General features: G+C 35.9%; 1 protein-coding gene across 1 annotated transcript; it reads left to right on the forward strand.

The window, feature by feature from the left end:
- Positions 1 to 3,907: 3,907 nt before the first annotated feature.
- On the forward strand, positions 3,908 to 5,221 carry LOC149154071 (1-aminocyclopropane-1-carboxylate oxidase-like). The gene is made up of 2 exons (XM_089444036.1): positions 3,908 to 4,324; positions 4,424 to 5,221. Exons 1-2 carry the CDS (start codon positions 3,908 to 3,910, stop codon positions 4,730 to 4,732), a joined length of 726 nt encoding a protein of 241 aa, XP_089300162.1. The 3' UTR covers positions 4,733 to 5,221.
- Positions 5,222 to 13,529: the final 8,308 nt, after the last annotated feature.

Raw genomic sequence — 13,529 nt, forward strand, 5'->3', positions numbered from 1 at the left:
CGCTGTAGAATGAAATCTGCAAGCATTTGCGCTAATCTCTTAAAGTTGCAAGTTTTAAGAAAAACACGTTTTGTGCTTAGATTTCATTCTGAAAGCAGCCTGCTTACATTTGTTTTTGTGCATCCTCTAATCTAATGGCAAGGAATAATAAAGGGAGTGCATGATAAGGAAGGATAATAATAATAATAAGGGTGAAAGTTTAATAACAAAAGAATCTTTAAGTGAAGGAGTAAGAATCATTAATAGAATATGGAGTATGTTTTAAAATTGTTTTTGTTGGGTTAAGAGCTTGTTTTCTTAGGATTTAAGTAAATAAGGTAACGGCCTAAGATCCAGAGGTATTTGGCAGGAATGAAAGCTTGTTTTTATGAATCACTAGCAGGTTATTCCAAGTGACGTGGTTTTCCTTGAATACCAGTGATGAGTCAGCCTGTTCATGAATAACAGCTAAAGATGATTGTGCACAGTACTGTTTTGACAACTAAATTATGATATATTTCCCAGTATAAAAAAATAATAATTAATAAAAATTAGTCAATAAAATTTACTATTACACATCCCTTCATTTTACTTCTTTTAAATTTTAAATGTTTATACTCATTTTTTAAATTAAATGTTCAAATTGTTTTGACTGTATTCTGCAATTTCAGTTTGGGAGGGATGGTGATCGGCATAACAAAACAACGTGTGGGAGCTAATTACCAAAAGAGGAGATGGAGCAGCCGTATAGAGGAGTTCAAGCAGCTGTAAAATTTCTGTAATCTTCACAGTTTGTCTCGCGAATTCGTCTCTCGACACTTCTTTATGGGTGCCAAATACACCTGGCCTCACTGATGGTAACGATCCAAGGAAGAAGTGACGATTATGGGGGACGAGTGAATTTTTTATTTTATTTTATTTTTATTTTTATTTTTGGGTTAAAATTTTATATATATATAGCGTCATTGATGATAACAACGTTGTTCAAGGAAGTGACGATTTCGGCAACTTTTCAATTTTTAGTTAAAATTATATATATAATTTGATTGGGGAGTGTTTGAATAGTTTTTTAATAATAGAAATAGATTAAAAATATTTGAAGTTGGACAACTATAACTTAAATTTTCAAAAATTTCTGTAAAATTTCTTTAAAATTATATAAGAATTTCTATTCTCTTTTCAAAGGAAAAACCTCGAAAAAACCTCTTAGATTACTCTGATGGTTACCAGATTTCCAGAGATTTCTGTGAAATTTCTTTAAAATTGTACCAGATTTTCTATTCTCTTTTCAGGCGAAAAACCTCTTAGACTACTCTGATGGTTACCATGTATTTTTTTTATTTATTTTTTTGGGTATTCTTGTGTTTGGAAGTTGGATTGTTTTTTTTTTTTTTTTTTTTTTTTGGGTATTCTTGTATTTGGAAGTTGGATTGTCAGGGAAAATTATGGTAGATGACTGTTGATTCTTCTGTCTGGTAGTTTGTCCCCAGGATATTCTAGATGGGGTAAGGCAGTTGACTACACAGTTGTCCATAGCACCGGATGGATGCAAAAGAAAGAATGACAACTTTCAAGAATGAAACTCCATCCCTCGCCCAAGATTTCATTCAGTTCATTGAGAAGGATGTTCATTTGATCTGTGCTTATAAAATATATGATGTTGTCAATCAAGAGGCAATAGTGTATGTATGTATCTGATATGTTACCAGTTGATGGAGGAATTTGATTGGCACACAAAAATCTGTGTGGCTTAGACAATGTTCTAGAGGTTAGACAACCTAGTCAAACAAAATCACTAGCTACTCTGTCTGCTCTGAGTTAGAGAGAAAGAATTGTGGAGTTAACCAACGAATGCAAGAGGGATCCTAGAAGGACACACCATCATGATCCACTTTTCCAAGGAAGTGGTTGCTGGGATGCTTGGTTTAGGCCCTAGGTCCTTCACCATGATTTTTGTTTCTGATGTCTTCTTTTCAATTATGCCACCATACCTTACCTTTTTGTTAGTTAGAATTTGATTTTTTTTAGTGGAGAACTGCTATTCTCTATTAATCTAGATGTCTTCTTTTCAATTATGCCACTATACTTTTTGTTAATTAGAATTTGATTTTTCTAATGGAGAATTGCTACTTTCTATTAATCTAAGTTGATGACTCAATGCCCTAATGGCAAATTAACATTATTATTTTTTATTTTTTTTTATAATTATTAATATAACAATTTTATTATAGATTCTCTAGTCATGCATATAATTGAATTCTTCTTATAAAAGAAATACTACTCAAATTATATACTGAATATAAAGATGTTGATGCAACGTTAGCAAAGGTTACGGAATTTTTTATATTTAAAAATTGAAAAACAAATAAAATATCATAAACTTTGTTTATAAGTTTAATTGTTTAAAAATTTGACATTAAATTATTGAAAATAATAATTGTAAATTTTGAGATATTACACTAAATTTAATTACTTAAAAAATTTGACATTAAATTATTGAAATGAATATTTGTAAATTTTGAAATATTACACTATATGTGCAGAAGTCAGTGTGCCCATAAGTTTCTATCATAACACTATGAAAAAGAATGATATGGCAAACCAAACTAATTAAAAATAGACTCATACTGGACTTATTCTCTAGACAATAAACTCGTGGGAAGATGGTTATAATGATTTCACAAAATAATTTTATTGCCCAGAATAGTGGTTACATTCATTTCCCGTTAGCAACTTCAAACTAAATCTTAGATTACCACAAGCAAAAGCAAGGAAAAGGGAAGGATTTCAAAGTCTACTAAGTCATTGGGGTTACCTACGTTGTCACTGACTGACAAGACCTTATCCGTCACTCAACTATACCAAACACTCATTGACTAACCAAGAGGAAAGCAAAGCTTGATACTGCACTCAGTGTGCTCTTTCACACTCTACAAATCAAAAGTAAAGCTGCAAAATCAATGAACTCTGTGGCAACACACCAAACCGGTTAAAGAAATGAGACCTATCTGCATTTGCATGAAAAAGAAAAGCTTAGCCAAGGCTCAATTTCATGGGCCCATGCACAAACTGGATGGAAGGATCAATACTCTGTTTCGAAAAGGGGTTTGTTCAGTATAACTGTAAAACACACATCAATACTCACATTCACACTTTTTTTATATTAGAAATTTGAAAGAGTATACAACATAAATTAGGCTAGTTATTTTTTATTGATTTTAAGGGTTACATATTTATAGTATCCATCTAAATAATTATTACAATTCACACATAGGAAACTCACTACTTCTAAGTTGACACCTACGGGACTCACAATGACAACTCACACATTACATGAAAACATTACTTCCAACAATAAATTCAAACAACAATGCTTACCTACATCACAACAAGATGTATATATATATATATATATGACAAAGTGAACACAATAGACACAATGATCATATCAATACATAACTAGAGTATGAAAGTGAACAATAAAAAATCTCAGCAACTCAAACCAGAATATAACTTGCATAATAGAATATTACCACAGGTATTTGATTGAGCTGAGAGATTCATTTACACTTGAAAATTCTTATTAGTCCCTGCCTGGGACTCTTACCGATCGATTGTGCGTTGACCGCGTATTAATCTCTTGTTTGACCAAAAAATATCGCTATTAATCTCTTGTTTGACCAAAAAATATCGCTGTGCATCACAACTTTAACCAAAGTTTTCATATTAGAAAATAATATAAAATTTATTATGTAATTTTTGATTGGACAACAAAGTTGGGGGTCTTATTGCAGGCTTCACAGCTTTCAAGACATTATGTTTGGGGTAAAAATAAGATATCCAAAGTTTTCGGAGATGAAAAGTTTTTGTTATCCAAAGTTTCCTCATATTGCCGAGCTGAACATTTTATCAAAAGCACTGTTTGCATATGCAGAGGCGTCCACGGTGGTCTACAACTGCCTTGTCCGAAGTCCGGAGTAAGTTCAGAGCAGAGAGTGTCGAGCAGCTAATTCTCCGGAGTAAGTTCAGAGCAGAGAGTGCAGAAAGAATATTAGATATAATCTGCGAAAATCTGGGACTGGAGAAAGGGTATCTGAAAGAAGCCATAGCAGGGGGCAATGGCGACGGCAAAGCCCCTTTCTTTGGCATAAAAATGGCTCACTACCCGCCATGCCCAAGGCCAGAACTCGTCGATGGGCTGCGCCCCCACTTGGACGCTGGCGGAGTCATTCTGCTACTGCAAGATGATGAAGTGGGTGGCCTTCAAGCTCTGAAGGACGGCACTTGGTTCGACGTCGAACCCATTCGACACGCAATCGTTATCGACATTGGCGATCAGCTGGAGGTATATAAATTGTATATATTCAAATATCAAATGTTTTTTCGGTGTATATATGACTTATCTAATTACTAATGATGGGGTTTGCGCGTGAATACAATTCAGGTGATGACCAATGGGAAATGCAAGAGCATGTGGCATCGCGTGCTTTCTAAGAAGGACGCGAATCGAATGTCGGTCGCAGCGTTTTATAACCCATCGACCAATGCGGAGGTGTTTCCAGCTCCACAGCTGATCATGAAGGCGACAGAGCAGAATGGCAATGAAAATGACATTAATAATATGAATGCCCAAAGTGGCTATAGTTATCCAAAGTTCGTCTCAAAAGATTATATGAAAGTCTATGGTGAGCAGAAGTTTCTCGAGAGAGAGCCGCGATTCGAGGCTATGAGAGCACTCTGTTCCCTGAAGTAATCTTCTTGAGGAGATACTAGCTCCCAGCAATGCTTCACTTTCAACTGGTTCTGGTTATAAACTTATGTTCAATAAAGAATTAGAATTAGATTAATCTATATAGGAAATAGAGCTCTTCCCTGTGTATTTTCTTATCGAGCTCCATCGCAATATTTAGGATCTATGCATGGAACAGAATTAGGATAGGATACAGCAGGTTGGATGTTTTCCAAGTGGTTATCACTCTTTTGGAATCTCCACTCCCCAGTAAACGCGTTAAACTTTATTCGTGCAGGCTATATTCATATCGAAGGTACTTTGATGACATATCCTCTTTTAAATTGTGTAAACCGTTACGCAGACTTAATTTGAATACTTTATTGAGATGTAACTGTGCATCCATTTCTAAGCATTAAAGTTGGATTACATATTCTATTTTAACTTCTCCAACCTCTTGATTCCGCGTTAAATTGAACACTTTAGTTATTTGGAAGTGCTTTACTGTTTCTATCTCCAACCTCTTGATTCCGCGTTAAATTGAACACTTTGGTTATTTAGAAGTGCTTTACTGTTTCTTTCTCCAACCTCTTTATTCCGCGTTAAATTGAACACTTTAGTTCTTTGGAAGTGCTTCACTTTTTATTAGTGTCAAACCAACCAGAGCGTTTGTATTGTGTTGTTCTGGCAGATCCCGGCAAGGACTACCCGCTGCATGCAGCACTTGTTTAAAATAGATTTATACGGGTCAATATTTCAAAAAAAAATGCAAAGTGACATGAATGGATGGGTCTCCCTTCCAACTAGCTACATCGTCTGTGTTAGTTATTTAGACCAGGCACAGCGCATGAAAAGAAATTCGTTGCAAATCACCAAATTCTGTTCCCAATTAGAATTACAGGCCAACCAGTGCAGGTGAACCCAACAGTGGTTTGGCCTGAAGAGTTTACCATAGAAACTAATCGACCCACTTCCTAATCTCTACCTTTGCCTCTCGTGCGATGCACAGAGGTCGGGGTTTATACAAGTGCGTGGTCGGGGTTTATACAAGTGCGTGAATTAGAGAAGTGAACAGGCAGATCCAGGGGATCCCATGTCTCGCTGGATATTATACAAATCAATTTCAACTGAAAGAAAATAATGCAAATGCAGGTGGATGAACCATTTTGTTTTGAAATCGCTCAGCCAACCAATAAACAATTAGTGAAATCAAAAAATTAAATGTAAAGACCCTATTGCAACTTTAGCAAAGGTAATACATTTTTTCATCTTCAAAAAAATTGTGAGTGATAATATGCTGTCCTTTCATATGAACTAAAAACTTATTTAGTTAGGATCAAATATGTATTTTCTTGTATTCTTAGGTTTATATTTTGATTCAGTAATGCAATATTTCTTTTAATTTTTTTGAGAAAGCAATTAAATTTATTTGTATTTAAATTTTTGGAAGCTTATGTTAATAATGTATGAAGATGTTAATAATATGAAAGCAAGTTCTATCACTAATTCTAATTTCTAGAATTTGAGTATTAATGTAGTAAGATACAAACAATATGAAAGTAAGTCTCATCATCAACTCTAATCTCTAAAATTTTATCGATTTACAACAATCCTATCTATATTAAACAACAATATTGTATCTGCTACCTTACCACTAATGAGCACAAAGATAAGTATCAAAACGCACGGACTTATTGCACTGCAACTCCCTCTCCTCTGGTTCAATGATATATGAAATCCTAATGTAAAGCTTTTCAAATATTCCTCTCCCTGATTTGGAGAAACAAGGTTTAGGATCTAATTGAATTTCTATAGAAGTGATGAAAATTTATGTATATATATTCAAATTGTAAGATTTTTGTTTTGATTTTTTGAATGCAGTAAAATTAAATTAAATATAAATTATAAATACATAATGATAATGATATTGGCGTTAACTTAACTTATGTGAACTTAAGAATAAATAATTTTATATGAATTATAATTATTCTGAATATGTTAATATGAATTTATGGTATCCAGATTAAAGTTAAGTTTTAATTATGAGTAGATTGATATTTATATTATAAATAAATTTATATGGAATCCGTGGTAAATTTATCATGGTTAGTTTTATGTTATATAAATATTAATGTTGAAATATATGATATAATGGTTTAAGATGCTTGAATAAATGGAATATGATTTGGTTAAATATTAAGAGGAAAGGGGAGGGGTTATAGTAAAGTAGGTTTTTTATTGTTTTTTGTTTTGTGATTAGGTTGAGCCAAGGTTGAGGTCAACACTTTTATTAGATGGAAGAAAAACGATAAATTCACATTGGGATGTTATCACTATGATTGTGTGAGATTAGTTGAGCTTACACACCCCTTGGGATAGTCTAATTCTCTCAAAGTGGCTTCCATCCTCAACCCCTCTCTTGGAGGTTTCAATTGGAGACCTGACGGGTACTAAACCCCACTCAGACCAACTAGTCTACACTTCACAGGTTTAGTATGTTTTATATTGTCTAAGTGTTAGCATAAGATTTCATTATTTTCCATCATGCACCTTGAAGGTACTCATACACCTCCTTTGACTTACAATATATATATATATATATATATATATATATATATATATATTACATTCCTTTTGCCATGAGTAATGTCAACCATTATCTCTTTCAATTATCTCAGTGTCATTCAGCCTAAGCATTAAAGCTATCACTCTCAGGTTCATTCTCTACATTTTTCATGCCATGTGTTTCCATTACTAACCATGAAAAAAAAAAAAATTGGAAATTGACCAAAGATAAAAATTGTGAAGTGGAAATTGTAGAATCTTAATGAAAGATAAATGGTTTTATTCAAGCATAGATGCTTGGTATGTGTAACATCCCTCATGTTATCCATGTTTTCATAACATTAAAATTGTGACTTTGTAACATCATCGTGGAGGCCATGGCTGACTGAGACATATATTGTAAACATAAAATAAATTAAATGTGAATCTTAATTGGTTGGCCTAAATAGAGGGACACATTGATCCAATGGTATGAGGGGGTTATTTTTTGGGTGCTTGTTGGTTGCTTGTGGCATACCTATTGATTTTCAGTGATGTGCCTATTGGGTAGACCCATATCGACAACATTAACTTCTTTAGCATTTACCTGATCAATTACCAATTTGCACTAACAAGCATTAAAGGTTTCAGAGTGGGTAGCATGGGTGTAGGATGACACCATCACTATCTCCACCTCGTGGATCAAGACAAAGGGAATAAAATCCCAAGAAGATAGAGTGGAGAAGTGGAGACAACACCCTCACCCGAAGAGCGGGGAGGTGGCATAACAGAGAAGACCACCACTTGACAAATGAAAGGATGTGATTAAACATAAGGGAACAAATAACATGCAAAAACCAACAATGTGGAATAGAGGAGTAGAGAAGAAGATGGGTCTCGAGCGATTGGAAAAGGAAGAAGGAGTTCTAAATTGAAGCAGGGGATAAATACACTCTCTCAAGTATCCTGCAAAGAATGAGAATAATCTTCGAGGAGCAAAGGAGTGATCTAGTAAAAGATGGGAGGAGACGGATCAAGGAGATTTTGGATCCAAACTAAAGGACTGAACTAGGTTGGACCTTGGGTGGAGACCCTGTGATTGAAAGAAGAGGAGGGAGGGAGTCGTCGTGGCACTTATTGCTAGAGGGTAGTAGATAAGGCATTTGGATAATGGACTCGACCTCCTGAGTGTACGACCTAGCCTCTAGTGTGAATCCCTTGAACAAGCATCTCCTCCAACTTTGGATCTAGCTCGAGGGTGTTCAATTGCAAGAAAGATTGTAGTGTAGCTAGCCTATGGTTGGGTGGAGAGTGGAATTCCCTCCCTCAATTTCCAACTAATCTATCTCACTCGGATAAGTATAAAGTTGATGCATATTAATTTATGGATACTGACTATGTTGTTATGTTGATTGGATGATGTATGGTATTGCTACAATCATGAAAGAATTCCTAACTCATTTAATATTTATGGTTAACCAATGATCTTGGTTGTCCATGGTGCTAATGAATGCTTGAATTATGTGGTTACTACCTTCTTAATGAATTGCAAGTTGTCTGATATGATCATAACCAGTGATCAAAAAATCACTCGGGACTAACTTGTTATCTCATAAGTTCTCAATTATCTTATATGTTTATGAGTTTGGGCATCTCACTGCCATAACCATGATTATAGGTTATCTTACTTATTAGGAGTTCAATTTATATGTGGTGTATTAGATGATTATCTCGTTTGGGTTGAGGGCCACACAGTCAATGAATGATGTGATTATCCTATGAGCTTATGCATACTTATATATGTATTGTTGTAATTGTAGATTTTTAATTGTAGATTCAACAACTTATGTGATATGCTAAAACATAAGACAAGAATCTACTCTACTCATCAGTGGAAACAAAAATTGATCGATGAAAACACTAAGTAGAAAAGGAAGAATTTCAATCACACATAACACAATATTTTTCTGGGGAAAGCAACTTCTCAAAACCCCAACTATATATATTGCATTAACCAGAAGATTTGAGAAGAAAATACAATGCTTGTTCAACCCGAACTGTTGAAAATAACAACAAGAAATTATAAAAATAGAATCCAGAAATTCTAGTTTAATTTGTCATTGAATTAAACTTAGAATTAAAATTGAATTCTATTCTCATAGCAACTTGTAATATTTAACTAGAGTGAGTTGACAAAGTTAACATAAGAATTTCAAGTTTGAAGTCTTTTTGAAGTCATGTATATGTTCTCCCTATATTATAGGGGTCCATGATGAGTTAAGTATGAGTTGTAATTAGTTAACTCAGTTTACTGAGTTAAGTCCAGTTAAATTAGTTCCAAACTATTTGAGGAACTAATAGTGAGTTCATAGTCAGTTGGTGAACTAATGCATTAACTAGTGCTACTCCAGTTAATTGAAGATTCCCTCATCAAAAATTCATGCATGTTGATTCTGAGAAAGACCCAGTTGAGACTAGAGTGTAGGGACAGTGTATTGCTTCTTGTATAATTTTCTGAGTTGTACATATGGTGCATGCAATCAAGAATTGAACCTAGAAGGGATTGTGCAGTTTTGGATGCACTGGTTTCCTTTTAAGATGGGCTAATCAGACATAGGAATTACGTAAGGAAACAGGAGGCTTGGAGAGAAGTGAAGAGGTCTGGATTTGGCTTGAGCTTGCTTGTGAGCTGAAGATTGATCATACTGAGTGTTGGGATTTTTCTTGTGAGAACAAGCATTATATTATCATCTTGGATTTCTGGGTAATGCAATACAGATAGTGGGGTTTTGATTTGTGGCTTTCCCCGAATATTTATTGTGTTATATGCCATTGATGTTCTTCCTCTTGTCGATTATTGTTTTCATCGATCTTTATGGGCTTTGGTTGTAAAGAGTAGAAGTAGATTATTGTCTCTTGTTTTAGTAGATTGCATCAGCTTGTAAAACTACAGGAAAATTCTACATGGTACCAGAGCTGAGAACAATATACTAGAGGAGATTTCGAAGTTTTGAGTTTAGGATTACAGGGGAAATTCGAATTTTCATTTTATACTTCAAGATCGGCAGATGGCGTTCTATAGTTTGTGGCTCGAGTATGCCTTGGATGGAAGCTCGAATTATATAGCCTGGAAGGATAGAATGGAGACCATGTTGGAGGATAATGGCTTGAAGGAATTCGTTGATGAGGACATTCCTAAGCCACCATCATTGGATGCTCAGAATCTGAGCGAATAGAAGAAGTGTGTGGCAAGGGCGAGGTGGATAATCCTTGAGAGAGTTTGAGACCACATTGTCTCGAGTCTCCATGGGAAGGAAACTCTGCATGCTATGTGGAAAGAATTGAAGGACCTTTTCCAGAACAACAGTGACCATAGGAAGTTGGCATTGAAAGATAAACTTTGAAAAATCAAGATGGAGGCGGGCGACTCAATTCCAAATTACTTGACCAAGATCACTCATTGTTGGAATGAACTTGAAAGTGTTGGAATCACTATTTCCAAGGATGATATGGTGATTCTTTCTCTTCTAGGACTCCCAAAGAGTTGGCATAGTTATCAGGACTCTATCAATGGTTGGGAGAAGCTGCCAGATTGGGAACGACTGTGGTCGGATTTGATGTAGGAGGAGATCAAGAGGAACACCAGAGATGGGACCTCTTCCAAGGAAGTGGAAGAGGATTTTTCCTTAGCGAGTAAGGAAAATAAGGCCAAGGGAAAGAAGTCCCAAGGCGATGAGGGTAGAAAGAAGATGGACTTGATGAAAGTCAAGTGTTTTCACTGTCACGAGCACAGGCACTATGCCAAGAACTTCCCACAGAAGAAAGAAAGCAAGAAGGAGCCGATAGTAGTGGCAACAGGTGAAGCTTTAGCTTCATAATTCGAACTTGATTTCAATCTCATTGCATGCATGGATGACACTGCCATGGGAAGCGTGTTGTATCTTGACAGCGGGGCCTCATTCCATATGATGGGGAATAGAGATCTCTTTAGTGATTTTGAGGAGAAAGACCTCAAGCAGACCATAGAGGTTGGAGATGAAGAGAGGTGTAGAGCTGCCGGATCGGTACAGTTACCTTTCAAAGGGAGTCTGGCTCCCCTCTTAGGATCACAGATGTGATGTATGTTCCAGGACTAAAGAAGAATCTTGTTTCAATAGCGTATTGGAAGACCGTGGCTATGATGTAGTTTTTAGTAAGGGAAAGGTTTTCCTTAGACACATCGCCACAGGACAGGTGAAACAGATCGGTGCACGGGTCAAGAACCTATATGCTCTTGAGGTTCAAGATGCATGAAAAGCCTTGAGGAGAAAGGCAAAGGTTAGAGACTTGGTGGTTGAGAGGGAGAGTAAATTACCTCTCAACATGCAGCCCCAGAAGAAGCCTCTGAAGAAACTTCAAGAAGTTGTGGAGCAGCCACAACTAGAGAAGCTGAGAGGAGACCAAGTGGAGAGTTCCACTTAAGTAGAGAAGAAGAAGTCTCAGAATCAGTCTCAGAAAATTTTGGAGCAACCATAATTGGAGAAGTCAAGAGGAGACTGAGTGGAGGCATCCACTCATACAAAGACCTCCAGTAGTGGGAAATTTCGAGCTAGGTGGGCAAAGGGATCACATGCAGCCATATCTCCAAGTGTGAGGTGGGGTGATGTGAAGTGATAGTCCCAAGAGGGCTGAAATTGGGCAGGTCCATTGAGTGGTTTTATCTCATGGATCATACCTTGCTACGAGAGCCTGAAGTACACAGTAGTGGGAGGAATCAGTGGGACTGATGCATTCAGAGATCAAAGTGACAAAGGCTAGAGAAGTCAGATACTAAAGAAGTGCAGAGAAGGGTTAACAATAGTGCAGAAAGGAAAAGTCAAAAGAAGCGCAGAGTTTTCAGTCGACAAAGGCAATAATAGTCATAGACTTTGATGGAAGAGGCATCATTCTGATTCAGGTTGGATGTTTTTTATTTCTAGTGTTGTTGGAGCAACAACACTAGAGAGAATTGTTGCACGAAGAACATTCCAAAGGTTCAGGATCAATATCAAGTTGAATTCCTTTCTTGTTGAAAGGAAGTGTTGAAAATAGCAACAAGAAATGATAAAAATAAAATCCAAAAATTCCAGTTTAATTTTTCCTTGAATCAAACTGAGAATTAAAATCAAATTCTATTATCACAACAACTTGTAACAATTAACTAGAGTGAGTTGACAAAGTTAACTTGGGAATTTCGAGTTGGAAGTCTTTCTAAAGTCATGTATATGTTCTCCCTATATTATAGGGATCCATGATGAGTTAAGTATGAGTTGTAATTAGTTAACTCAGTTTACTGAGTTAAGTCCAATTAAATTAGTTCCAAACTATTTGAGGAACTAATAGTGAGTTAATAGTCAGTTGGTGCACTAATGCATTAACTAGTGCTACTCCAGTTAACTGAAGATTCCCTCATCAGAAACTCATGCATGTCGATTTTGAGAAAGACCCAGTTGAGACTAGAGTGCAAGGACAATGTACTATTTGTTGTATAATTTTCTGAGTTGTACAGATGGTGCATGCAATCAGGAACTGAACCTAGAAGGGATTGTGCAGTTTTGGATGCACTGGTTTCCCTTTAAAATGGAATAATCAGCCATAGGAATTATGCAGGGAAATAAGAGGCTTGGAGAGCAGAGAAAAGGCCTAGATTTAGTTTGAGCTTCCTTGTGAGCTGGATATTGATCATACCAAGTGCTGGGATTGTTCTTGTGAGAACAAGCATTGCATTATCATCTTGGATTTCTGATTAATGCAATATAGATAGTGGGGTTTTGAGATGTGGATTTCCTCGGATATTTATTGTGTTATGTGCCATTGATGTTCTTCCTCTTGTCGATTATTGTTTTCATCGATCTTTATGGACTTCTGCTGTAAAGAATAGAAGTAGATTCCTATCTCTTGTTTTAGTAGATTACATGAGCTTGTGAATCTACAGGAAAATTCTACACAAACAATTCATGCACAAGTACAATTTATCTCTCTACTTCACAAACCAGCTCAAGCCAACACTTAGCCAATTTTGTTGCCTGCCAAGCCCGTACTTCCTTGCGCAATTCCTGAGAGAATTAACCCATATTTAATTGGGAAATTCCCCACTCATAACTGCACAATCCATCATAGTGCTTCTACTGATTGCATGCACCATCTGTACAACTTGAAAATTTATACAACTTATAATACGTTGTCCCTCAACTCTAATCTCAAATAAGTCTTCCTCTGAACTGAAATGCATGAGTTATTTATGAGTGAATCTTCAGTT

The sequence above is a fragment of the Pinus tabuliformis genome, chromosome 9 (assembly GCF_031772625.1).
Source record: "Pinus tabuliformis cultivar Carrire ecotype Pingquan chromosome 9, CPIR1, whole genome shotgun sequence".
Taxonomy (NCBI): domain Eukaryota; kingdom Viridiplantae; phylum Streptophyta; class Pinopsida; order Pinales; family Pinaceae; genus Pinus; species Pinus tabuliformis.